Source organism: Zingiber officinale, chromosome 7B, assembly GCF_018446385.1.
Source record: "Zingiber officinale cultivar Zhangliang chromosome 7B, Zo_v1.1, whole genome shotgun sequence".
NCBI lineage: Eukaryota > Viridiplantae > Streptophyta > Magnoliopsida > Zingiberales > Zingiberaceae > Zingiber > Zingiber officinale.
In genome coordinates this window covers 112,792,815-112,820,008 of record NC_055999.1, presented here as the reverse complement: position 1 = coordinate 112,820,008, position 27,194 = coordinate 112,792,815, and the positions used below count along the sequence as shown (strand labels likewise).

At 42.4% G+C, this 27,194-nt stretch overlaps 1 protein-coding gene across 1 annotated transcript; it reads left to right on the top strand.

Annotated features, from left to right (window-relative positions):
• Positions 1–22,667: 22,667 nt before the first annotated feature.
• LOC122006954 (zinc finger CCCH domain-containing protein 33-like) lies at positions 22,668–25,137 on the top strand. Its single transcript, XM_042562661.1, has 2 exons — positions 22,668–22,825; positions 22,909–25,137. Exon 2 carries the CDS (start codon positions 22,923–22,925, stop codon positions 24,837–24,839), a length of 1,917 nt encoding a protein of 638 aa, XP_042418595.1. The 5' UTR covers positions 22,668–22,825; positions 22,909–22,922; the 3' UTR covers positions 24,840–25,137.
• The last annotated feature ends 2,057 nt before the right edge of the window (positions 25,138–27,194 follow it).

Below are 27,194 nucleotides of genomic sequence, written 5' to 3'. Positions count from 1 at the left end.
ATTTTGATAAATTTTTAGAGATTTTGTAGGCATCCACGATAGATGCCCACAAATTGTTGCGTGGAAAAGCGTTCAAGGCATACCTTATTAAGTCTCGGTTCTCCATTTGATGTCCTATTGCGTGGAGTCCGTTGAGGATGTCCTTGATCCTCGCGTATTCTCCTTCCTGCATTTTAATGTTAAATAGCTTATTTAATAACAAATCATGTTTCGTTTCCTTGGCGTCGCTCGTTCCTTCGTGTAGCTCAATCAACTTGTCTTAAAATTATTTTCGCATTCTGGTGTGTTCCTACCCGGTTCAGCTCTTCTTTTGTCAGTCCGCATTGCAACGTGTTGAGTGCCTTGTAGTCCGTTGATGTTTTCCTTTTCATGTCCGGAGTCCACTGTTCCGGGTCCAGTGGAATTCCGGAGTTGTCAACTAGTGCTCTGTAGCCTTTTGTGACGTTGAACCATTGGTCAAAGTCCGTCTTCAGGTAGACCTCCATCCGCTTCTTCCAGTATGGAAAGTCATCCCTGTTGAACAAGGGAGGATGTACTGTGCTGAAGCCTTCAATTTGAGACATCCTATACACAAGAAAAAAATAGACAAAAGAATGTCCCAAGACTAGGTCTTGGATTAGTAGTGCGGGATAAGATAGAAGTAATTTAAAAACTGAATTGGTGTTGCACCAATTCAGATTGATTACGACGGAAAAAGTTTTCAAAAAGGTAATAGTACTAGTTTGGAAAATTTCGAAAATCTAAAAATCGAAAAAAGAAAAGAAAAGAAACACAATTAGTTTCACCCCCTGTTTGATTGGTGGTTGCACCAAATCAGAGCGGTACCTGCTCTGATACCACTTGTTGGATTGTAAGCATTCGATAGAGGGGGGGTGAATATCGATTAAAAAATTATCAAGAATATGCAGCGGAAAGAGTAAAGCAAAAAGAAATGACACAAGTAATTTTTACTTGGTTCGGAGCCTATATCGACTCCTACTCCAAGGCCCGCACACAAGGGTGTTTTCAATGGGCAATTCACTAGCAATTCGAAATTGTTTACAACTTAAAGTACATGAAAGCTAATGAAAGAAAAACAATACTGACAAAAAGAAGAATGAAAAAAAAGAGAGCGTTGTCAAACTGTCTTCACAGCGTCGCAGGAGCACCAGAGAGCGAATCGTGAGTTGTTCTGACTCCAGCCTTGACCCTCCTTATATAAGAGGTTCGGGGCGCCTGGAACCTCCAGGGTGCCCTGAATATGACGTAGCCGACCCAACCAGGGCGCTCCGCATGGCGAGATGACATTGTGGATACAAGTTCGCCTCTGGGTGCCCGGATCCTCATTTTCTAGCAGATTCCTTCATGCAAGAAAACGTTACTCCGGAGGCAAATATAAGATATATCCTGCAACACAGAGTATTAACACAGTTTAAAATTAAGCAGAATATTAATTAGATTCCGTCTCCTCGAGACCGGAATCTAGTCACAATCTCGACTTAGATATCCGAAATGGATCTAAGTCGGATCGACGCCTAATGTTCCCTTCCCGGGAACGCGTCCTCACAGTCACTCTCCTCCAGTGACTTACCTTCACTTACCTGCCAGACGTCCGGTCAGCCCTTCGACCCGTCTGGACTTCGTGTCAGTTGCCTGGTCAGCCCGTCGACCTAGCTAAGCTTCCCTGCAACACTGAGTTAGCACAGTATTAATAGAATTCAAGTATAACCTAGGGTTACCTCCTAGGGTTGCCTAGCTTCACTCACTAGAACTTCCATTGTCTGGCTTCACTCACCAGGACTTCCTCCACCTAGCTTCACTCACTAGGGTCTGGCTTCACTCACCAGGACTTTCTTCACCTAGCTTCACTCATTAGAGCCCGACTTCACTCACCGGGATTTCCACCACCTAGCTTCACTCACTAGGGCCCGACTTCACTCGCTGGGACTTCCACCGCCTAGCTTCACTCACTAAAGCCCGGCTTCACTCACTAAAGCCCGGCTTCACTCACTAGGACTTCCACTTTGCCTAACCTTTGGTTAGGACTTACCTTTACTAGTCATCTAGTCCTGACTAGACTTCTCTCTCCCAAACATCAAGTCATGTTTGGGTCAACCCTTGGTCATATTGTCAAACATCGAAACCCTAGAGGTCAATTGCACCAACATAATCAACACTTGCATAAAAGAAATAAGAAAATAAAAAAGAAGAGGCACAACGGGATTTACTTGGTTACAACCGAGGAGATTGTTAATTCAAGGAAGTTGAAAGCGCTCATATAGGTTTGTTATCGTTTGATATTTCAGGTATATCTTCATCCTTATGGATTTTGGACTCTGGTGCCTCCCATCATATGTCATCTAATTTATCATCTTTTGTTTCTTTTTCTTCCCGTTCATCTATATCTATTGTGACTGCTGATGGTACTCTTATGTTATTAGTAGGTGTCAGTTCAATTGTTACATCTTATTTATCTCTTACTAATGTTTATTATATTCCGAGTCTTACTTTAAATCTTGTTTCTATTAATCAATTATGTGAGTTTAGATACATAATCTCTTTTTCTTCATCCAATTATTATGTTCAGGACCTACAATCTCAAAGGCTGATTGGGATAGGTCGTAGGCAAGGATGACTCTATGTTTTAGATCAACTCAAAGTACTAGAAGTTGTAGCTTTAAGTATGGATTTATCATCTTTTCATCTGAATCGTTCATCTTCTGATTTTTATTTGTGGCACTCTCGTTTAGGTCATGTTTCAGCATATCGTTTATAGTTTTTAGCTTCTACAGGAGTATTAAGACCTTTAAAAAGTTCTGATATTTCTAATTGTAGTGTTTGTAAATTGGTCAAATTTTCTGTTTTCTCATTTTCTAAAAGTCTTTCTTTTTCTTCTGCTCCATTTGATATTATCTATTTTGATGTGCGGGGACCCTCTCCTATTCCTACAAAAAGGGGGTCTAAGTATTATGTTTCATTTATTGATGATGACACCCATTACACTTGGGTCTATCTTATGAAACACATGTCTGATTATCTTACCATTTTCAACAACTTCAGAGTTCTTGTGAAAACTCAACATTCTAGTGTCATAAAGTATTTTCGTTGTAATTTAGAGGGTGAATACACTTCGAATCTTTTTTTACAATTACTTGCTTCTGATGGTACTATTCATCAAACCTCTTGTACAAATATTCCTGAACAGAATAGTGTGGCTGAACAAAAACATAGGCATCTTGTTGAAACAACTCATTTATTTTTATTATCTACTAATATTCCTAGTACCTTTTGGGGGGAAGCAATCCTTACCGCTTCTCACATTAATAGAATTCCAACCTCACACAATTTAGGCTTGCCATCTTTTGAAAAAAATGTATGTGCATGCTCCTCTCTATTCCTCTGTGCGTATTTTTTGTTGTACTTGCTTTGTCCTTTATCCACATGTTGAGCATAATAAATTAGTCTCTCGGTCTGTTCTTTGTGTCTTTTTGAGTTATGGTATTATTCAAAAAGGATATCATTGCTTTGATCCCGTTAGTCAAAAATTGTATGTCTCTCATCATATTGTGTTTCTTGAGCATATTCCATCTATTACAGCTAGTTCACATAATATGACAAAGTCAAATCTGCTTTGTATTGATCCTTTCAATACCGACACTGAGGAAGTTTCACCCACAGCTCCTACTGGTAGCTCAACTGAATCTGATATTTTGGTTCATGAGATATCCGCTCCACATGCTCCTCCTTCTGCTACTACCCAATCATCTTCTGAGGTTACAGATGATCCTTCACTCCACCGCCGGTAATCCACTTATGTTCGTAAGTCTATTAAACTGTCAAATTTTGCTTACTCTTATTATTCTCATTGTTTTGCTTCATTTGTTACACTATTCATTGTCTTTCTGAACCTGTATCCTATAGAGAAGCTGTTTGTAATCCACTTTGGTAGAGTGTTATGGTTAAGGAACTAACTGTTTTGTATTAGACTCATACATGAGATTTGGTTCCGTTGCCACCAAGAAAATATACTATTAGTTCTCGTTGGATATATAAGATCAAAACTAAATCTGATGGATCTATAGAGAGATATAAAGCTCATTTTTTTGCTAAAGGTTATTCTCAGAAGTATGACATGGATTATGAGAAAACATTTGCTCCTATTACAAAATGACGACTGTTTATACTCTAATTACTATTGCTTTTGTTCGTTGATGGAGAATAGCTCAGATGGATGTCAAGAATGCATTTCTAAATGGTGATTGATCATGTCTGAAAGCTTGATGTGATGAAGAGCTAGGGATTGCAGGTGGGGACTTCGGAGAGAAAATAGATGACGACTCCGGGGAAGAGGAATAACAACAGATCTGAGAAAACCAGAGCAGATCCCGAAGAAACCCAATCAGAAATACCTTCTAGTGATGAGAGTAGCGAATTGAAGCTAGATCCGAGAAACCCAAAGCTGATCTAGGGAAGACTCCGACGAGTTAGAGCACCTTGACGAAGAAAAACATAGCTCACTGTTCCGACAAATGCTATCACCTCCTGCACACCACGGAACTAATCAACCAGACGTCAGTGACCTAAGACCGGGGTGGGAATCCCTGGCTAGGCCCTTCGACGCTCAAGTTAATCCTCTGTTCTCCGGCGGATGAAAAAGAGGAAGTGCAGTAAAAATGGAATGGAACTAGGGTTTCAGTCCTGGTGTTATCCGCGTACCTGGCCAACGGAGAGGATTCCCCTTTTTATACCACTTCATATAACCTCCGTCGTCATGAAATGGACCCCATTTTGTTAGAGTTTGTTATGAGATGACGTAAGTACCTGCAATAATAGTTTAAGAAATCTTTTTTGTACCCCAGATGTACCTCCTTTGTCGCCTAGCGCTCTTACAGAAGTTTCTAGAAGTTGTTTCCCACCAAGTTGTCATATGATCATATATTATTTTTATACATCAGATATATTCAGTTATAACGCTCCTCACTGGTTATGTTTATGAGTTTTAATGGATGTAAGTATCTTTATACTCGGCCAGATTTTTCCAAGATGATCCCATAATAATAGCTTTATAAAGGTGCGTGTTGATATACCCGCTCGGGATTATATTTCCGAACATATTATGTCTATGTCTGACCAAATATTCCTGAGTCGAGTTCCTTCTGACAATCTTGATTTGTATGTCGGCTCGATCGTCCGAGATTATATTGTCGAACGAGTTATGTGTATGCTCGATCAGGCTTATTCCTCCGAGCGTGTTAAGTCGGGTCCCTCTTGACAACCTTGGTTCACATGCCTGCTCGATCACCCAAGATTACACTACCGAGCGAGTTATGTGTGTGCTCGGTCGAACCTATTCTACTGAGCGTGTCATATCTATGTCTAACCAGATGTTTCCCGGCTAAATCCCTTCTGACCATCTCGATTCGTATGTCTGCTTGATCGTCCGAGATTATATTGTCGAACAAGCCATGTATATGCTCGACCAGGATTCTATTACCGGGCGAGATATGTTTGTATTGTGTTGATGCTCGCTCGGGCCTTGCCTATCGAGTCATGTTGGGCCTTATGACAGGCAATCAGTCTTCGCTCGACCGACTATGGGAATTACTTAGGAACGTACACCTTTAAGCTCGGCGGGGCTCCGCTTGCCGAGCGTTCTTAAGTTCGTTGCACCTTTGTTATTTTAACTTGGTCGGTACTTTATGCTCGGTCAAACTTATACGATTGGGTGTATCCGAACGCGCTAATCCTATGTATGTTTTAGTTTAGTATTCTCGACCGGCCTTACATTATCGGTCGATATTTTCTGCTCAATTGAGGCTTCCCTGCTGAGCGCAGATGTGCTTGCTAATACTTCACGCATTTGGACTCGTCCGGTGCTACATGCCCAGTCGGTCCTACGTCTTTGGCCGAGATTTTCTTATCGAGTGCATTTGTCTTGCCCGGGGCCTCCCTACTTCTTCTCTCTTCTCCTTATATCCCCTTTCTCGCTATTGTACTAGATCCACTCCTTATAATCCATATAAGTGATCTTTATGAAGAAGTTTATATGACACCTCCTCCTGGTATTTCACACCAACTTGGTGAAGTTTGTAAAGTGCTTTATGGTCTCAAACAAGCACCTCGTGCTTGGTTTGAGAAGTTCTTTACTGTGATTACTTCGCTTGATTTTCATCGTAGTAATCATGATTCAACATTGTTTGTCAGATGTACAAGTGTAGATCGTATTCTGTTATCATTATATGTTGATGACATAATTATTACTGGTGATAATTCTGATAGAATTGCTTCTTTAAAGTCTGAGTTGGCTTGTTGTTTTGCTATGGAAGACTTGTGTATACTACGCTACTTTCTGGGCATTGAGGTTTCTTATTCCCCGAAATATTATCTTTTATCCTGGTCAAAATATATATCTGATCTGTTTGAGTGTGCTCGTCTTACTGATAATAGAGTCGTTGATACTTCTATTTAGACTAATGTTCGATATTCTCCATCTGATGACTCACCTTTGTCAGATCCTACTTTGTATAGAACTATTGTTGGAATCTTGGTTTATCTCACCATGACTCATCCAGATATTGCATATGTTGTTCACGTAGTTAGTCAATTTGTCGTTGTACAAACTACAGTTCATTAAGATGTTGTTCTTCGTATTCTCATGTATCTTTGGGACATTCAATTTCAAAGTCTTTTATTTCCTTCTATTTTATCTCTGGAGCTACGTGCATACTCTGATGTTGATTGGACTGGAGATCCTATGGATCGCAAATCTATTACTGGCTTTTGCGTTTTTCTTGATGATTCCCTCATTTCTTGGAAGAGTAAGAAACAAGATGTTATTTCTAGATATTCCACAGAAGCTGAGTATCGTGTTATGGCTTCAACTACCTGTGAGATAATCTGGTTGCGTTGGTTGCTTGCGGATATGAGTATCTCTCTTCATGAACCTACTCTATTATATTGTGATAATCAGAGTGTTATTCAAATTACAAATATTAAAGACTATTGATTGCATATTTATTAGATATACACATAACAACAGTGTATATTGATTTTTTGTGTATAAATCACAAATACTAGATATACACAATAACTCGATAATAGAATCGAGAAATGCCTCGTTCTTCGAGCATGTATTTCCATATAAAACCCGAGAGGATGCTAGCTCCTTAAAATGGGCATATGAAATACAAGGTGAAGAATATGATGATAAACTAATCGATATTGAACTTAGACGGAGAAAAAGATCTTGGGTAGAAAAATCCTATGATTTAGATTTTATCACTTTCATATTGGAAAGAGAGCCCCGAAGTTACTCCGAAGCAGTAAGTTCTTCTGATGGACCTCACTAGAGAGAGACAATTGCATCTGAGATAGAATCTATCTTGTAAAATCATACTTGAGAATTTGTAAATCTTTCTCTCGGAAGTAAACCACTAGGTTGCAAGTAGATTTTCAAAAAGAAAGTGAAGTCTGATGGCACATATTGATAAGTATAAGGTCAGATTGGTAATCAAAGGATACTAATAACGAGAAGATCTTGATTACTCTAATACGTATTCTCTCGTGTCGAGAATAACTTCCATTAGAGTATTATTGGTTATAGTTGTTCTATGGAATATCGAAATACATCAGATGGATGTAAATACAACCTTTCTAAATGGAGATTTAGAAGAGGAAATCTATATGGAGTAACTTGAGGGGTTTTCTATACCAAGTCAGAAAAATAAGATTCGTAGATTGGTAAAATTATTATATGGCTTAAAACAAGCATCAAAGTAGTGGCATGAGAAATTTGATAATGTCATGAAGGAATGTGGATTCAAAATTAATGAGTATAATAAATATATCTACATGAAAGCCACAAATAATAACTACGTCATTTTGTATCTATATGTAGATGACATACTTATAATTGGGAGTAATGATAAGATAATCAAATCCTTTAAGGATATGTTAAACTCAAGATTTGACATAAAAGACATTGGTCTAGCTGATGTGATTCTAGGAATTAAAATTCTTAGATCAACAGAATGACTTATTCTTAGTTAATCTCATTATGTGGACAAAATTCTTAAAAATTCACCAAGGGTGATACTACGTTGGCATGAACGCCGATAGATATGAGTCATCATATATTGGAAAATCGAGGTGAAAGTATCTCTCAGGTAGAGTACTCTCGAGTGATTCTAAGTTTGATGTACCTGATAAGTTGTACATGACCAGACTTGGCCTACGCAGTAAGTAAACTGAGTAGATACATGAGTAATTCTGATGTTGAGCACTGGAAAGGGATAACAAGAGTACTGAGGTACTTGAGGTATATTTGTGAATATGAACTGCACTATATGAGATATCTTGTTGTGATCGAAGGATACAACAATTCGAGTTGGATATCTAATATAAAAGACTCTAAGTCTACAAGTGGATATGTATTTACTCTGGGAGGTACAGTCATTTCCTAGAAATCTTCTAAGCGAATGGTAATAACCAGATCCACGATGGAATCTGAGTTTGTAACTCTTAACAAATGTGGTGAAGAGGTTGAATGACTACGACAATTCTTAGAAGATATTCTGAAATGGTCAAAACTTGTACCGACAATTTACATATGTTGTGATAGTCAATCAGTAATCGGTCAGGTACAGAGTCATCTGTATAATGGTAAATCTAGACATATACGTCGCAAACATAATATCATTAGACAACTACTCTCAACGGAAGTTATCGTGGTTGACTTTGTGAAGTCAAAAGATAACCTAGCTGTTAACCAAGGGGTTAAACAGAGAGTTAATTATAAGCTCATCACGAGGGATGAGCCTGATGCCGATGAGAAATGTGTTGGGGCAATTTCCCTAGGTCAAGTTTGATCAATTTGACTAAGCTTGAGTTGAGTCAAGCTTGAGTCAGGGTTTGAGTTTTGATGTTTGACAATATAAGGAGATTGCTAGAGAAATCGTCCGATTGTGGAGATGGTTAAAGGATTGACCAGGTTGATGAGAATACAAGTCAAGTAGGTCAAGGTTGATAGAAGACTTGACTGGGAAAGTCCTAACTAGAGGTTAGGCATTTGGAAAAGTCATGGTGAGGAGCCAGGCAACGGGAAAGTCCTAGTGAGGAGCTAGGCAGGAGAAAGTCCTGATGAGGAGCCAAGCAACGGGAAAGTCCTAGTGTGGAGCTAGGTAGGAGAAAGCCCAAGTGTGATCTTGGCAAAGGAAAAGTCTTGGTGAGGAGCCAGGAAATTGGAAAGTCCAAGTGTGATCTTGGCAAAGGAGAAAGTCCTGGTGAGGAGCCAGGCAATTGGAAAATCCAAGTGTGATCTTGGCAAAGGGTGTAAGTCCGAACATGTGGTCTTGGCAAGATAAGTCCTAGTGTAACTTGGCAAGGAGAACCCGACAACTAGGATGAGGCCGAAGGAAACTTCTGAAGGCAAGACGTGAAGGATGTGGAGATATCCTAGGGACGCGAGGCTGATGGAGGAGGCTAGTTTGAGATTGGTTGGGTGTGGCCAAATGCTAGGCATGGAGACCCAACAGGTCACGGTTGACCTGGAGTTGGGTTGGAGACTTTGGACTTGAGATTGAGTCAAGTCCAGGATAATCAATCAATTGGGAAATCAATTGAACCAGGGTCCAATCGATCAGCCGATCGATTGGAGTGTGCTGCGAAGGAAGAAATGGCCCAATTGATTGGTCGATCGATTGGGAGAATGAGTCGCGAGCACAGAGGTCTTCCCAATTGATCGGGCAATCGATTGAGAATCTCCAATCGATTGGTCGTTCGATTGGAGCTAGAAGTTCTCGCGCGTTCGCGAGAATATAGAAAGCATCTGAATCGATCGGTGGATCGATTCAGAATGTCCCAATCGATTGGGATTCGACCATTGCGTAGGATGCAGGTGATGGACGGCTGGGATTGTGCGGAGCTGACGTGGCGATCGATTAGGGTTGATTTCAATCGATTGGGAGCACAGGATATAGCCGTTGCGGAGCGTTTTTATCTGCAAATCTTTACGATTTCTTCCTGCGATTTCTTTGCGATTTTCAGCGACAGTCTCCAGCATTCACTGCCAGTTCTTGAAGGCTCTTGAGAGTGTTCTCTCAAAGTTCAAGAGACAATAACAAGCAACAAGTAAGCAAGAAGAGAGTGTTTTTACTTGTATTTGTATTTCTTCTTATTGTGTGAGTTGTTTGTGTGTGTGAGAATTTGTACAAGGCTTCTCCGCCTTCAACTGTGACCGAGAAGGAGGGTTTTCATTAGTGGAGATAGTTTTTCGTATGTGGATCCTTGGATTAGTCACCTCTTCTTGAGGTGGATACCAAGTAAATCCTAGGTGTTAGCATTGTGAGTGTTTGTTTTCGAGTATTCCGCTGCACAACAACAAGACGAAGCAAACAGACGCAAGCGCAACGAAACGCTATTCACCCCCCTCTAGCGGGCACATCGGTCCCAACAAAATGTTGGTACAAAGGAAACCCAACCTATGAAAACTGGAGATCCCAAGAACTAGATTTATAAGGACAACCTAATTATACTGACAATGTTGCTTACTGTGGGTGAACGACCCAATGGATCAGTGAAGGATGGAGGTTGAGCACATGACTTTTAATGATCCAAGTAGAGTAATGAGGAATACTCTTAAAAGATCACCTATGTGAAAAGGAAGTGGGGCCGCTTCGAAGAGCATTGGATGCACAATTCTTATAACTTCTTGTTGGGGATTTATATAGTCGGCTAGAAGGGGGGTTGGAAAGACGGTGCCCCCAAATCGATTCTTCCTATGTGTTCATTAGTGCACACACAGAAATACAATATTAATATGAATACGAAAGCTAAAGACAAAGAAAGACAAAGCAAACCAATACACGTTGATGTAACGTGGTTTGGAGATTAGGGCGCCTACTCTATGACTGTCCGTAAGGTGGACGATCCCTATCCGTCGGTGGATTAGCCCCCGACAAACTCCGGCTATCTCAAGCCTCCTTGTGGATAGAGAAACCTCACCACAACTCCAACCAAAACCTCTTGGAACGTAAAGAACACTTGAGCACTTGTTGACTACTAATTAGGGTTAACCACCACTAATTTCGTCAACCTTAACCAAGCTTCCAAACCTTGGTTATATAGGTCACGGGTTGGAAAAACTCCGCCTACCAGTCGACTGATCAAAGTACCAGTCGACTGTCCTCTGTGGAGATTCAACCCTTACAACCCAACAGCTCGATACCAATCAACTGGTGAAAATACCAGTTGATTGCTCCACATTGGTTGAGCGAACAAAAGTATTCTGTTCGCTCCTAGTCGACTGCCCAGTCGATTGGTACAGTCGACTGTCATTTCCATCAGTCGACTGGTACCCCGAGTACAGTCTCTCAGCACTTGGACCCTCACCCTTACAACTCACTTGACTCTTCTTCGTTGCAGCCTTGACCTCTTGCCTTCAAACCTACTTCATTTGGCTCTCGTCCCTCGGATGCATTTAAGCCAGCGGCTCTTCCCCAATGTCATCTTTCGCGTATGCCTCGAAGTCGCTTCCATCGGCCCTTATCCTTGTTGCCTTGTCCACGGTCACTCAGATGCTCCATCCTTTACCGGACCCGAAGCCATCAAGCTGAGTCATATGTGTATCCTGCAAACCTGCACACTCACATAAACATATCAAATACAAGAGTGAACTTAACTTAAACCCTTCACCCAAACACCAAAACACATGGTCACATGGATCATTTGGATTGCTCCAAAAATCTCCCCTTTTTGATATTTGGTAATACATTTAAGTTAAGGAAAACATAATAGCAAATAAACATGCTAAAAACAATGGACTTATGTTGCCAAGGATACACACTTGGACTTACACCGCCGAATGGACTTACGTTGCCAAGGCTACATACTTGGACTTACACCGTCGAATGAACTTACATTGCCAAGGCTATACACTTGCACTTACGTTGTCAAGGCTACACACTTGCACTTACGTTGCTAAGGCTACACACTTGGACTTACACCACCAAATGAACTTTCATTGCCAAGCCTACACACTTGGACTTACACCGCCAAATGGACTTACGTTGCCAAGACTACACACTTGGACTTACACCGCCGAATATAAAATACAAACATGTATTGGAACCTATCACAAGGCTCCCCCTACACCTATGCTCCCCACTGAGCTAGGAATTTTACTACAAGACTATTTAAGAGCCTATCACAATGCTCCCCTACACGTATGCTCCCCATTGAGCTAGGAATTTCATACAAAAGCATTTAAGGTTTTCCCAACTAAACCTTACTTCTCCCCCTTTGCCTAACATTAAAAAGCTCCAACAATATCCCAATTGTTGAAACTAGTCATCCAAATTGACCCTAAACTCGTGTATTAATCCCCCATGAATCTCATACACATATACGAGCTGACTTGGTCAAATCCAACGCTGAAAAATAGTTTCAAGCTGGTATCAATTGACTGCCAGAAGTACCAGTCGACTACCCTTATTGAAATAAACACACAGAAGCATTCTGTGTTTAATATACACTGTTACCAGTCGACTGTTAACTGTACCAGTCAACTGGCACCCTAATTCCAGCCTAATCAACATTTTGAACTCAATTTCAGAAATGCATAAAAAATTCCACAAACATCCAAAAATCCCTAAATTTTGGGGAGAGGTCTGTTTTACCCATGTCTACTTGTGAAAAATACATCTAAAAATGTGTCTATCTCCAATCCCAAGATTGACACAAAACTTAAAACTAACTAAATGGTTCAATTGAACCTTGACCTAAAGTCCTAGTTTTGGCTTCCTCTTGATGTATTTGCTCATACTAAACCACAATGCATCTCTAGCATTGGTTTATATGACATCTATACATCCAAAACTAATTATCATGATATATAACCCCAATGTCATATTTCTAAGCATGAAACACAACTCAATTGTGCCAATTCCCTAAGGTTGAGACTCAAATCAGTCTCCAAACCTTTTGGCATATTTCATGACTCAATCTAGACTCCCAGTTAAACCCACTTGAGATATATTTGCCATGGGTCCCAAATTAACTCTTTGAGCTCCCCCTAGAGCTCTTAACCTTGGTCACCTCCTTAGGTGACTCATTCACAATTGCTAGACCACATCGGTGCACCTCCGGTGACACTTGGCCTACAAACCTAACCTTTTTAATCTTGGACACTTTGTCCTTAGTTAATGTCTTCTTATCATTAAATGGCTTTCCCTTGCCATTTATTGACTTCTCCTTGCATATTCATATGCAACCCTAGTATAAAATTTTCCCTTAGCATTGGAGAATTTAGATCGGTATCCCAAACCCGATCTATCATTGTTGGGTCTTTGGCTACCCAACACCATACTTAACCCTCTAAATCCAACATTGAATCTATTTAGGGTTTTCTCCAGTTGATCAAGCTTTACCTTCAAAGTTTGATTTTCCCTTTCTAGGTTCCTAAACTTAGAGCTAACATGTCCACCGTGGACATTGTAGGTGCAGCGGAGGCCGGCAAGAGGGGGGTGAATTGCTGAAATAAAAAATAAACTATACCCTCCTCGGATTTCAACTCAGAAAAGCAATAGTAAAATAATAACAATTAAATCAACAGAGATAAAAAGAGACTCAACAATTAACCTGGTTACAACCAAGGAGGTTGTTAATCCAGGGCAATCAAAAAGCGCACTAGAAGAATCTCCTTTGCTGAAGGCGGAGAAGCCTTTTACACACTAACGGCTCCGAACTATTGCTAGGAATTAAGTACAGAGTTGAATGTAGAAGTTGTTCTCACTTTCCTAGCTCCAGGGGCCTTTATATAGGTCCTGGAAATCTTATCCCGAGAGTCCAAGGCGCCTCCAACAAGGTTCAAGGCGCCTCCAGCTCGGTCAGCGGATAAAACTTTATCCGCAGCGCAAACGGTCAAACTGACCTGGCTCAAGGCGCCTTAAACAAGCCTTTCAAGGCGCCTTCAATGTTGAAGGCGCCTTGAATATGTTTAAGGCGCCTTCAAGGTTCCTGCTACAGTAATTTCTGCTACAGTAATTTCAGCCTCTTTTGTCTCTTTTTCTTCTTCGCTTTGGCTTCCGAAACTCCGTTCTTTTGGGTGATTGCGGCCAACCGAAATAGGGCTCACCCGAACCCAATTCCTGACCTTCTCCTCGAGCAGTCTTCCGTTCGGCTTCTCATCCCTCGAACGCCGTGCACGTTCTTCTCGCTCCACCGGAGTACTCTTCTGCAGCTCTCTCGTCCTTCGGACGCATCGAGCCCGTCGGCTCCCTTCCCGTGCCGTCATTCTCGCTAGCTGCGTCTTCCGTTCGACTTCCTGTGCTCCTAAGCTCCTGCACACTCAGACACAGGGATCAAACACAGCAGGACCTAACCAACTTGGTTGATCACATCAAAACACCCACGGGGACCAACAGACATTCCTATACCTATACTTTCTAGGCATGTGTCTCCTCTTCTTGGAATTTTTGCCTTGGTTCTCCTTAGGTCTACCATTTCTAGAGTTATCATGAATGAGTCTCCTAAGGTTATGATCTACATTGACTCTATTTCTATCATGATATTTAAATCCAATATTTTGCATGGGTAAATAATAGAAATTATTTCTAGCATGCATGGGAGAATAAACATTTGAATTACGATTCAAATTTGGGTATACCTTTCTTACCCTTGAAGCTCCTTCTTGACTTAAGTTTTTCTTCTTCTTCTCCCATGTCTTCAAATGCTCTAACTTCTTGAGCTCTCCCTTCTTGAGGCATTTGATGTGGTAGTGGCCCTTTTCCCCACACGTGAAGCACACTATGTGTCATTTCTTCTTCTTCTTCTTGGCACCATCATTCCTACAACCCACATTATTATCTAAAATAATTTGAGTAGATTTAGGTTTTACCTTCTTCTTACCCATTAGACACCTACTCTTGTAGTATACATTCTCATTGCACCCGAAGCATATTATGTGGTTCTTTAACTTCACTTCGATGGAGATGCTTGCAAGGTTGATTTCCAAGATTTCCTCTTCACTTGTCTTGGACTCTTCTTCAACCCTTGAGGATGTTAATGATATTTCTGTTGGCGCAGCGGGGCCGGCAAGACAGGGTGAATTATCTGTAAAAATAAAAACCTTCTTTTGGTTACAACTTAGGTGGTTGTTAATTCAAAGGCAATGAAAAGCTCTAAAAGATCTCCTTCGTATAGGCGGAGAAGCCTCTTACAATCGTTAAATGCACACACAGTTGCTAGGAAAATAAAACAAGAGTTGATTTTAAAGTTATTGTCTATTTTCTAGCTCCAAGAGTCTTTTTATAGCTCATGGGAAACACTATCTGTGGGTGGAAGGCGCCTCCAATAGGCAGGAAGGTGCCTCCAGCGAGGCGCCAAAGAATAAAACTTAATCCCTTGGCAACAATAAGATTAGCCTGGTAGAAGGTTCCTTTCATAAGGCTAAAAGACGCCTTGTACTGCTCATCGACGGCGCCTTCTAGTCATGGAAGACACCTTCCACAGTGAGACGCAGAGGCACCACGGAGACGCCTCGGAGGCACCTTCAATTCCCTTTGAAGGTGTCTCCAGCAGCATCTTCGGTCTTCTTTCACTCTTCTGCTGCTCTGATCACCTGGGTGATCGCGACCATCCGAAATAAGACTCACCCGGACTTATTTTTCGGTCTTCTCCTCGAGCAGGCTTCCGCTCCAGTTTCTCGTCCCTCGGAACGTCACACACGTCATTCTCGTCCACCGGTGTATTCTTCCGCAGCACTTCATCCCTCGGATGCACCAAGTCAGTTGACTTCCTTCCCGTGCCATCCTTCTCGCTAGATGTGTCTTTCACTCGACTTCTTGTGTTTCTAAACTCCTGCACACTTAGATACAAGAGTCAAATACAATATGACCTAACTTAACTTGGTTGATCACATCAAAACTACCACGGGGTCCAACAACTTCCTCATCTTTCTTTTCCTCGGATGTGACCGAAATCACTTACTCTTTCTCTTTTGATATTGAATTGGTCTCTACATCCGATTGATCCTTCTCCTCCTCTTGAACCACTTCATCCCCTTCTTCGAATTTTTCCTCCTCTTGTGTAGGCATGAGTTCTTTCCCTAGAACTTTCTTCACTTTGCTCCACAATTCGTGGGCATTCTCGTATTTACCTACATCACTTATCACATTAGGAGGCAAAATATCAATTAAAATCGATATTACATTTGAATTTGCCTTTGCCCATAACGTTTGCTCTTTCGTCCAATATTGTGATCGGAGTTTCTTCCCTTTCTTATTTTTTGAGACTTCTAACGGTTCCTTGATCACCATCATGATGTCTCAATTCATGTCGAAGAAGACCTCCATCTTCATCATCCAATATGTGATGTCTCATAAGCCTCCTCCTTCAAACTTTGGGGGTGTTATCAAGTTGGCCATCTTCTTGCTTCCTCGGCGATTAGTCCGAAGGAGAACGTTTTCACTCTGATGCCACTTGTTGGGGATCTTGTATGGCCGGCTAGAAGGGGGTTGGATAGACGGGGCCCCCAAATTGATTGCTTCTTACGTATTCGTTAGTGCGCAAGCAGAAATACAATACTAATATGAATACAAAAGTTAAAAACAAAGAAAGACAAAGCAAACCAATACACGTCGATGTAACGTAGTTCAGAGATTATGGCTCCTACTTCACGGATGCCCGTAAGGTGGACGATCCTTATCCGTCGGTGAATTAGCCCTTATCAAACTCCGGCTCTCTCAAGCCTCCTTGTCGGTGGAGAAACCTCACCACAACTCCAACCAAGACCTCTTGGAACACAAAGAACTCTTAAGCACTTGTTGACTACTATTAGGGTTAACCACTACTAATTTCATCAACCTTATCCAAGATTCAAGCCTTGGTCATATAGGCCACGGGTTGGAAAACCCTGCCTACCAGTCGACTGGTGAAAGTGTTAGTTGACTTGCCTCTGTGGAGATTCAACTGTTACAACCCAACGGCTCGATATCAGTCGACTGGCGAAAGTACCAGTCGACCGATGCACACTAACCGAGCGAACAGAAGCATTCTGTTTGTTTCTAGTTAACTGTCCAGTTGACTGTACCAGTCGACTGCCATTTCCATTAGTCAACTAGTACCCCGGGTACAATCTCTCAACACTCGGACCCTCACCCTTACTACTCACTTGACTATTTTTCATTGTAGCCTTGACTTCTTGCCTTCAAACCTACTTCCTTTTGCTCTCATCCCTCGGATGCATTCAAGCCAACGACTCTTCCTCAATGTCATCCTTCGCGTATGCCTCGAAGTCGCTTCCCTCGGCTCTTATCCTTGCTGCCTTGTCCACGGTCCCTCGGATGCTCCATCCTTCATCGGACCCGAAGCCATCAACCTGAGTCATATTTGTATCCTACAAACCTGCACACTCACATACACATATCATATACAAGGGTGAACCTAACTTAAACCCTTTGTCCAAACACCAAAACACATGGTTGCACGGACCATTGGAATTGCTCCAACATTTCTCACAGAACCAGAAGTGTTCATGGCCAAGAACGAACACACTCATGAGAATTGAGTTGAATCAGGGAGAGTCTTGGATGAGATATGCCAATGCTTGAATAAATGGTAGAACAGTTCAAGGCCATCGGGTCTATTATCAGCCAGTAAGCAAACAGATCTTCACAAGATAAGGTTTAAAGGGTAAAACCTGCTTGTCTTATACTAGACTCAACTTCTGAATATTATCATATATCCTATATCCATTCATGTGGAGGATTGTTCAATATATGTGAATAGAGAAGAGGTGGAAGATGAAAGAAACACTCCATTGTGAATGAGACTTTACTCCCACATTGGGAGTTTCAAGGCATATTAGTTAGTTTATATTAATTCACATACATTGATGATATGAACAAATGGATAGGGAGAGGCTCTTTCTCATACATGGGTGTGCAGGGGGGGGTGCAAATCCAGGGTCCGTATTGCATTGAACAATGTTAACTCGTGTGCAAGCAGGACCTGCGCACACCGAATGCCGGACCGATCGGGGCAAAATTTATCTAAGTGGAACAACTAATATTTTACCACGTGGATTCTTTTTGCTGCTCAAGAATGTTGGTGCAACCTTAGGTCAAGGTTGACCTAGTTGACCCGACTCGAGGTGACTTGACTCGAGTTGTATTTTGATGTTTGACTTGGAAAGATTGTCGGTGCAACCTTAGGTCAAGGTTGACCTAGTTGAGTTGCATGTTGATGTTTGACACTCGTGAGAGAGTTCTATTCTTGATGTGAGACAAGAATAGATGGTTGGGAGATTATTGGTGCAACCCTAGGTCAAGGTTGACCTGGTTGACCTGAAAAGTCCAAGTATGGAGACTTGGCACTGGAAAAGTCCAAGCAGGGAGCTTGGCACGCGAAAAGTCCAAGTATGGAGACTTGGCACTGGAGAAGTCCAAGCAGGGAGCTTGGCACGGGAAAAGTCCAAGCAGGGAGCTTGGCGCGGGAAAGTCCTAACTGGATGTTAGGCGGTTGGAAAGTCTGGTGAGTGAAGCAGGCGGTGGGAAAGTCCTAACTGGATGTTAGGCGGTTGGAAAGTCCTGAGTGAAGCGAGGCAGTGGGAAAGTCCTAAGTGGATGTTAGGCGGTTGGAAAGTCCTGGTGAGTGAAGCGACGGTGAGAAGTCCTAAGCGGGATGTTAGGCGGTGTGGAAATCCTGGTGAGTGAAGCCGGTGGAAAGTCCGGTGAGTGAGGCACGAGGAAAATCCAGATAGATCAAGGGTGATCGGACATCCGGTGTTGAGAAGTCCAAGTGAGTGAAGCTTGGCATATGGAGTCGGAGAGGGCTCGGTGGCTCGTTCTCCGACTAGGTTAGAGAGAGCACTCTAAACCTAGGAGTTGGATCGATCTGCGACCGATCCGGTGATACTCGATGTTTCTGATCGGTGCGGTGACCGATCGATTCCTCGATAGCATCTGTGGAGTTCTGATCGGTCCACAGGCCGATCGGCGACGATCAGTGAAGAAGCTCTGATCGGTCCGAGGACCGATCAGTGTATGCCTGATCGGTCTCCACGACCGTCGGAGGCAATCGCGATTCTCGTGAGAGGCGGGAGGCTGGATCGGTGCGGGGACCGATCAGAATGACTTGATCGGTCCACGGACCGATCGACTCTGATCATCTCCGATCGGTCTGCGGACCGATCGAGCAGTTGCGACGCAACGGCTAGTTTCTTCGTTGTCTTCTTCGCAGGTATAAAGGGGTCGAGGGCTGCTGCTGCACAAATACTTCTTCTTTTCTTCTAGAACTTCTGTTCTTCTGCTGCTGAAGCTTCTGCTTCAACTGAGCTTTGATTGAGCTCGCCTCCGAAGCTTCGCGCCAGTCGCCGACCAGCTGCTGCGTTTGGGTTGTGAAGTTGCTGCTTCACCTCCAGTCGACAAGAAAGCAAGCAATTGGTAGAGTGCTATTGTATTCATATTGTATTGTTTTTCTTACTGTTCTTGTACTCTTTATTTGCTGTTGCAAACGTTTGTGGCGAGGTTTCTCCACCCACAAGGAGTATATTGTATTAGCCGGTTCTCCGGGGACTCATCCACCGACGGATTGACTGGACTCGTCCACCTTACGGACACGCCGAGGAGTAGGAGCCCTAATCTCCGAACCTCGTTACATCCTTGTGTTAAGGTTTGGTTTTCTTCTCTTTCGTTTCTTTGTATTTTCCGCTGCGCTAACACGTTTTGTAGAAAGAAACGACGATTTGGGGTCGGCTATTCACACCCCCCTCTCTAGCCGAGTACGAATGATCCTAACAAAGAAGGTAACACAAGAAGGTAAAGGAAACATTAACCATTGTTTTTGTAACCTCTCATATCATTAATCCCTGAGTATTAAATGACCATTACTTGTCATTTAATGTTGGGAAGGGATAGTGCCCCTATATAAAGAGAGATCATGGTCTTAAGCAAAACACACAGACAAGAAGCAGTAGCTCTCCACCTCCGTTCCCCTCATCCTCTGTCGTGCAACTCTTGCTCGGCGGAGTGTTTGTGATAGTAGTCGGGTACCACTCAGTTTGTCATGACCATAAGTGATTGGTGGGAATCATAGTTAACCGTTGTATCTTGAGAAACAGATGATCTGAGTAAACCTCAACGTACAACCGGAGGTGGGGTGAATCTGTTTCAAAGAAACTGCGACCATCGCAAGTCTCAACCGACCGCTCAGATTCTCTACTTGACCGGCCACTTGCCTGCTTCGTTCGTCTGGCCGCACGCTTGCTCGATCGCTCGATTTTTGCCTGGCCGGCCAAATACTCGCTCGACCACTTACTCACTCGGTCGCTTGGACTGCTCAGCTTCTCATCCTGCTCGACTGCTCTACTTTACCCAATCGACCGCTTTGCCCGGTTGGACTCTCTGTTCAACCTCTCTGCCAGCTCAGCTGATTTACCACTCGCTCAACTCTGCCTAATACGCTACACAGCTTGGTCGGCTATACTGCCCACTTGGCCGATCTGTCTACTCGACTAGTCTGCACTCAGCACTTGGCAGAAACCAACCCCTGCTAGCAGTCTGAGATTATCAGCTCTAATCATTTTAATAGATAAGTTGAATTTAATTTTGTGTATTTAAATTTAGCTAATTCTCTAAAATCTCCAGCATATTGTTTGACACTAGACTGTTGTGTTGTGGTGGTTTGAAAAAGATGGAGGAAAATTCAATTGAGGAGCCCTCTTTTTTTTAGCAACCCAGGAAGCTCACGTCGGTTAGCGTTCGGTCTCCAAACTCGTAGACCACCAGTCGATATAAACCTCCCCTCCAGTCGAGGTCAAGCGCATATCGATTCTCCTTCGGTCAATATCAAACTTCTCCTAGTAGGGGACATAGGGGTCGAGCGCATATCGATTCTCCACCGGTCAATAAAGCACTCACCAGTATTTCTTTAAGTCACCGAAGAAACATCTTGAACCATCCGATTAAATCGTTGAATGTTATCTTTCACATTTTTCTTGGTTTTTTATTTTAGGTTGAATAAACTGAGTGACGTCTTGTGATATCTTCGACTGTTGAAGAAATAGTGTAAAAATACTATCTTAAAATCTCCAAATGATTGTATGAAAGAAGTGGAGAGTCAGTCGAATCATCTTTATGTCAAGCATGAGAGTGTAGCTAAGAACACTCGATACTTGATGTTATCATAATATTGGTGCAGCAACCAACAATGTTACATTCTCAAACGTGCACAAATGGTCTTTGGGATATGTTGTCCTATTATATTTCTCGATCGTCGTCACTTGAAAATGATGTGATAATATATTTTTGAGGATATATTTGGAGAAGGGGTGCTATTATGTAGGGGTGAATATTCGGTTAATTCGGTCCATAAATTAACCGAATTAACCGAAAATCGATTTAGTGTTGGCTAACCGAATCAAATCAAAATTTTACTAAAACTGAATTAACTGAATTAGTTATTTCAGTTAACACCGAATTAACTAAATTTATTTAAAATAATAATAAAAAGAATTTATACAAAATTAATATCAAATTAATCGAATTAATCGAATGCTCACTAATATATATGAAGCGTAAATTAAGCGTTTTGTATTTGATTTAACCACCACATTAAAATTATCCATAATTTAAATAGGATCAATCAACCGTCTAATCCTTAAACTATGCCTCTTTGCCCCCAGGGCGTAGCGCAGACGGTGGGCGCATGGTATCTCTGGCGTAATGGTTAGAGGTCGATTCTCAGGAACTGACGACCTGAGGTTTACCCCGCCATGCGCCTATGGTCTATGTACCTATATGAACCTCCCTCCATATCCGTGGGACCGACACTAGGGGGACCGCTAAAGTAACAGATCTACCTTTTCTTAAACTATGTCTCTTCGTTACATCAATTGTAACAACAATACACATGCTCTATAATTCCCTACTAATAAAAATATTTTCAAATTAAATATGTTAATTTGGTTTAAATATCTGATTTCACACTTTCATGTAGAAAACTAAATCAGATTTTTGTAGTCCTCTTTTTGACTCACTTAAAATCATATTTTAAGAGAAAAAAAACAAGTGGATAATACAAATGGACAATTATTAAAATCAATCAAATTGAGATAAACCGGTCATTACTTTGACCGAGGAAAAAAAAATGTTGACCGAACTTTGAATTCGCAGGCAAGTGGGCCAAGCCAACGAATAATTTATTTTCTCAAAAAAAAAAATCTTAATTTGCAGAATAATTCAAGCGGACCCGTTTGACTTGGCAAATCCGATCCAATTATTTATTTTTCTTCCCTTTATATATTTTTAATATTTATAGTTTTCCCCCGCGTGGGCCTTCGCCTTTTAATTTTTTTCATTGTGCTCCGAATTTCGATATTCTCGTTCCTTTTTTAATTCCATCAACTCCCTAAAATTTAATGCCAAGTGACCCACTACTCTACCTTCCCATGAGGCCATGGGACCCACATCAGTTTATAAACGAGAGGCCCAATTGAAGGGTGCCGAGTTTACGAGTGCTGTTGGTATGCCATGTAACGGCGACAGGCGGCATCGTCAGAGTGGAGTAGGAAGAAGGCACTTTGCTTCGCGTTTGGGACCTTTTGACCCGTAGACCTTTCATTTATAAAATTTCAGATTAGCCCTTCTCGAGGACCGTTTTATCATCAACACCCATGACGCGTTCCAAATTTACGAAATTGGGCTTGCCGGAGGGTAGGAAGGTGATTTTCGTGGAATTAGTGATCCATTCGAAAAGTTGTACGGTCTACAAAAGGGACGCCATGGCCAAGCTTCCCACCGCAGCCCCTCCCTGTTGTCTCCGCCCTCGATTTGTCCCCGACGCAGCTCCGGTGGGCAGCTTTCCTTTCTAATGGTCGCGTTTGATTTGGTCTTTTGATTTTGCTTCTCATTACGATTCTTGGTTTTTGTATAGTTGGAAGAGCGGATATGTGCAGCGGCCGCGGGAAGCGCTCCGCTCCGACCAACGGCAAGTCAGAGGCGGAGATGTCAGCTTTGCTTCTGGAGCTTGCCTCCTCGAACGACCTCGTCGCCTTGAGGCGGGCGGTGGAGGAAGACGGCTACCCTCTCGATGGCGCAGCCCCCTGGTACGGCCGCTCCCTCGGGGGCTCCCGAGGGATGATGATGGGCTTCCAGCAGCGGACCCCGCTCATGATCGCGGCGCTCTATGGATGCACGGAGGTGATCGAGTACATCCTCTCGGTCCTTCCTGCCGAACCCGTTCGCGGTGCCGTTTCCGACGGCGCTACGGCCCTCCACTGCGCCGCCTCCGGTGGGTCTCCCTCCTCTCTCGAGGCAGTGAAGCTCTTGGTCGGCGCCTCTTCCGATTTGGTGGACGCCCTTGATGCAAAAGGAAACCGACCTGGCGATGTCATAGCGAGGCAGTTCTCTAGTGCCATCGCCAAATCCCTCGAAGTGATCCTGAAATCTCCTTCTTGCCCTAGGGTTTCGTCGCCGCGCAAAGAAGAGCAAGTTAAGCAAATGGAGAAGAAGGAATACCCTCTGGATTTGACGCTCCCGGACATTAATACTGGGATCTACGGCACCGACGAGTTCCGGATGTATACTTTCAAAGTTAAGCCATGCTCCCGCGCCTACTCCCACGACTGGACGGAGTGCCCCTTTGTGCACCCCGGAGAGAACGCCCGTCGCCGTGACCCAAGGAAGTACTCCTACAGCTGCGTGCCGTGTCCCGAATTCCGCAAAGGTTCTTGCCGCAACGGCGATGCCTGTGAGTACGCTCACGGTGTGTTTGAGAGTTGGCTCCACCCGGCCCAGTACCGGACTCGTCTCTGCAAGGACGAAACTGGTTGCAACCGCCGAGTGTGCTTCTTCGCCCACAAGCGAGAGGAGCTGCGAGCGGTGAATCCCTCTGCTGCATCGGTCGCCGGAACCGTGTTGTCGTCACCGAGATCGTCGCCGCCTGCTCTGTCCTCATTGGACATGGCCACGGCTTTGATGCTGATGCAGCAGCCAGGCTCTCCGATGTCCCCCTCGGTTTCTTCGGGGCTGGGGGCTACAGCGCCGTGGATGAGTCAAACAAACAACATGACGCCCCCCTCGGACTTGCAGCTGTCGAGCAGCAGACTCAAGGCTTCCCTTAGCGCCAGGAACTTGGACTTCGACCTCGACATGCTTGGACTCGAAGGATACAAGCAGAAACTTGTCGATGAGATAACCAAAACGACCTCTCCTCAGGCCAACTGGGGAGCAAAGGCCCCGGAATACAGTGACTTTCCCGTCGATCCCTCGCTGCTTCCAAAATTGAAGGGGCTGTCTTTGAGGCACACTGGACCTCAGTTGCAATCGCCCTCCGGAGTCCAGATGCACCAGTCTCAATTGCTCTCTGGATTCGGAGGCAGCCTGTCATCTTCCCCTACCGTTAGCGCAGTATCGTCTTTCGATCACTCGATGGCGAAGGCCATCATGAACTCGAGGGCTTCTGCGTTTGCCAAGCGCAGCCAGAGCTTCTGTGACCGTGGGGCGACAGCCAGTCGCCAGTCCACTCTCTCTGCGATGACTACCGCAGTGATGGCCACACCACGGCCAGCCGCACTTTCAGATTGGGGTTCGCCGGATGGGAAATTGGATTGGGGCATTCATGGAGAAGAACTGAACAAGCTAAGAAAATCTGTCTCCTTTGCCCACCGAGGCAACCAGGGGACCCCTAACGGGGTTTCTACAGCCACCGTGGCTGCCGGAGACAATGAGCCCGATTTGTCCTGGGTTCATTCTCTGGTGAAGGATGGGCCTGTAGCTACCGGAGGACAGATCGGTGCTGGCTACCAGCAGAATGGATACCAGGACATATATGCACCTTGGGCGGAGGAACACATGGTGACATAGATGATCAACAGCTGACTGACGGTGAACTTTTCTTTCACTCCGACGAGATTTTTCTTCATCGTATTCTTTGAATGCATCATTATTATTATTATTATCCTTTTATCAGGAATGCCTAGCGCCTAGTAAAAGAGTATTCACTGGCTAAACAAAGGCATCCTGCATGTTCTTTCATTCATACGTAGCTTAATTAATGGCATTGGTATATGTATGTATAGAGGCTTGTTAAGTTGGCTCATCTTAGTTGTGTAATTTCGACGACAATTTCAGAATAAACAGACCTCAACATCTTCTATTGTTCTATAATATCCTATGATATTAGGATATTATCATAACAGCACTATTATCTGAATATGTCAAGGATTTTCTCCGAACTGATGTTTTTGTCTTTGCCTGTTGTTTCCAGCATGAGCGAACAAGTTCCTCTTTCATAAATGCCACACACTTTCTCTACTGTTTCCTGGCTAATGAACACCACTCACTATATTCGCACCGTCCAATGTGTTCTACTACTGTAAGCTACCACTTGGTAATTTTAAATTTATCAAGAGCATATTTCCCTAGTTTTGGGAATTGATTCTTTCACAAGAACCTGGTCACTGCTCATTGTCTTTTGCGGCACTTCATATTCAAATCTCTTTAAAATTCCATTAATTCCTGTCCTGTAGTTTATCGAACCATTCAGCCCTCAGTCAAAGATTGGCAAATCTTCCCGGATGATATTAAATGCATGTACAGTGATAATGACATTTGTGGTCCTAGTGAAAGAACTTCAACCTATTTATTGTCTGCCATCATAAAGAAATGCATCCATTTTTTGTGAAGGAGAAATACACAGCAGGTTCTGAACTTCTCTCCCTACCTACAGTCGCCTTCATTGCGCAGATAATGATACAGAAGATGTATACCATGAATTCTCAACCAGATGCGATTCTCTTTAGACATTTATTTTCCTTTTACATTTGAAGAGTCTGGTCAGAAATTGAGAATTATTCCTTAGAAGGGAAACAGCTTTCTCATTTACCATTGGAACTGAGTTTTCTTGGATGTTTCATGATAACATCAAGACAGTTGATCTAATGCAGTGGTTATAGTTGACTGGAAATCCCCTGGTTGGCAAATACACCATCAAAACAGGATTGATTTCTAATTATTTTCATTTGCAATATTTCAAACCTGATATTGCTCGGGGCATGGGAAATTCACAGGTCAAATTTTTGACTTGGACAAAGTCAGTGGAGCTGCTGTGTCTTATGAAATCCTTTCTTTGCTTTGCTTTTCACATTGAAATAAATATGATCATTTGGCTAAAGGCAATTTCGAAGAATATTCAAAGATATTGGAGATAAGATATAGCAAAGGTGGATGGGAGATGACCAAGCCAGCAAAAAAGAATCCGCCACCAGCCGACATTTATGACTTTGAAAATTTGTTCTTTATTCTTGCTGGTGGGTTCTGCTTTTTGTTTAGTTGACTCTGCATCATGTTCTAAGTTTTCGATCCTTTTTCTTCTCTTTGTTTTTTCACTAACACGAATGAAATTACTTGTTTTTTTTCGGGACCAATGGTGCAGAGGCCATCTTGTCAGTTTTTAAATATTTAGGGACATTTAATTTAAGAGAATAAGTGTGAAGAATGAAAATAGTAATTATTAATTGTCATTAATTAAATTATATGAATGAAAATAAAAATAAAAAATGAATTTTTATAATTGAGTAATGATTTCTTATGCCCCTACTTTAATGACACATTATTCTATTTTTTACAATCAAAATATTTCATTATTCTAAAATATCATTATTTAAAATTAAATGTTTTCCTTTAATATCAAATATCCAAATATATTTATTTAATTTTTTTTTCATATCACTTTCTCTCTTATTCTCTCTCATCATATTTTGTTTCTCATTATTTTATCATACACTTTATCTCTTTTCAACCTCTTCCATCACAGTCTCTTCTTTCTTTTTTTTCATCACAATTTTTTTCTCATCATACTTTCTCTCCCTTTAATTTCTCCATCATATTTTTTTTTTCTCATCGCACTTTTTCTCTTATCACGCTTTCTCTTTCATCGTACTTTTTCTCTCCTCAATTTCTCTTATCACACTCTCTCCTTTTTTCTCAAGACACTTTCTCTCTCATCAATCTCTCTCATCACACTCACTTCCTTTTTTTCTCTCATTATATTTTTTCTCTTATCATATTTTCTCTCTCCTCAATATTTCTCATCACACTCTCTCTCCTTTTTTTTCTCATTACACTTTCTCTCTTTTCTTCTTCTCTCGTCATATTTTCTCTCTCATCTTCTCTTATCATGCTCTTTTTCATTATACTCGCTTTCCTCATTTTCTCTAT

What these genes read in the sequence shown, in the direction of transcription:
- LOC122006954 (XM_042562661.1), top strand. Translation starts at nt 22,923, where the DNA reads ATGTGCAGCGGCCGCGGGAAGCGCTCCGCTCCGACCAACGGCAAGTCA.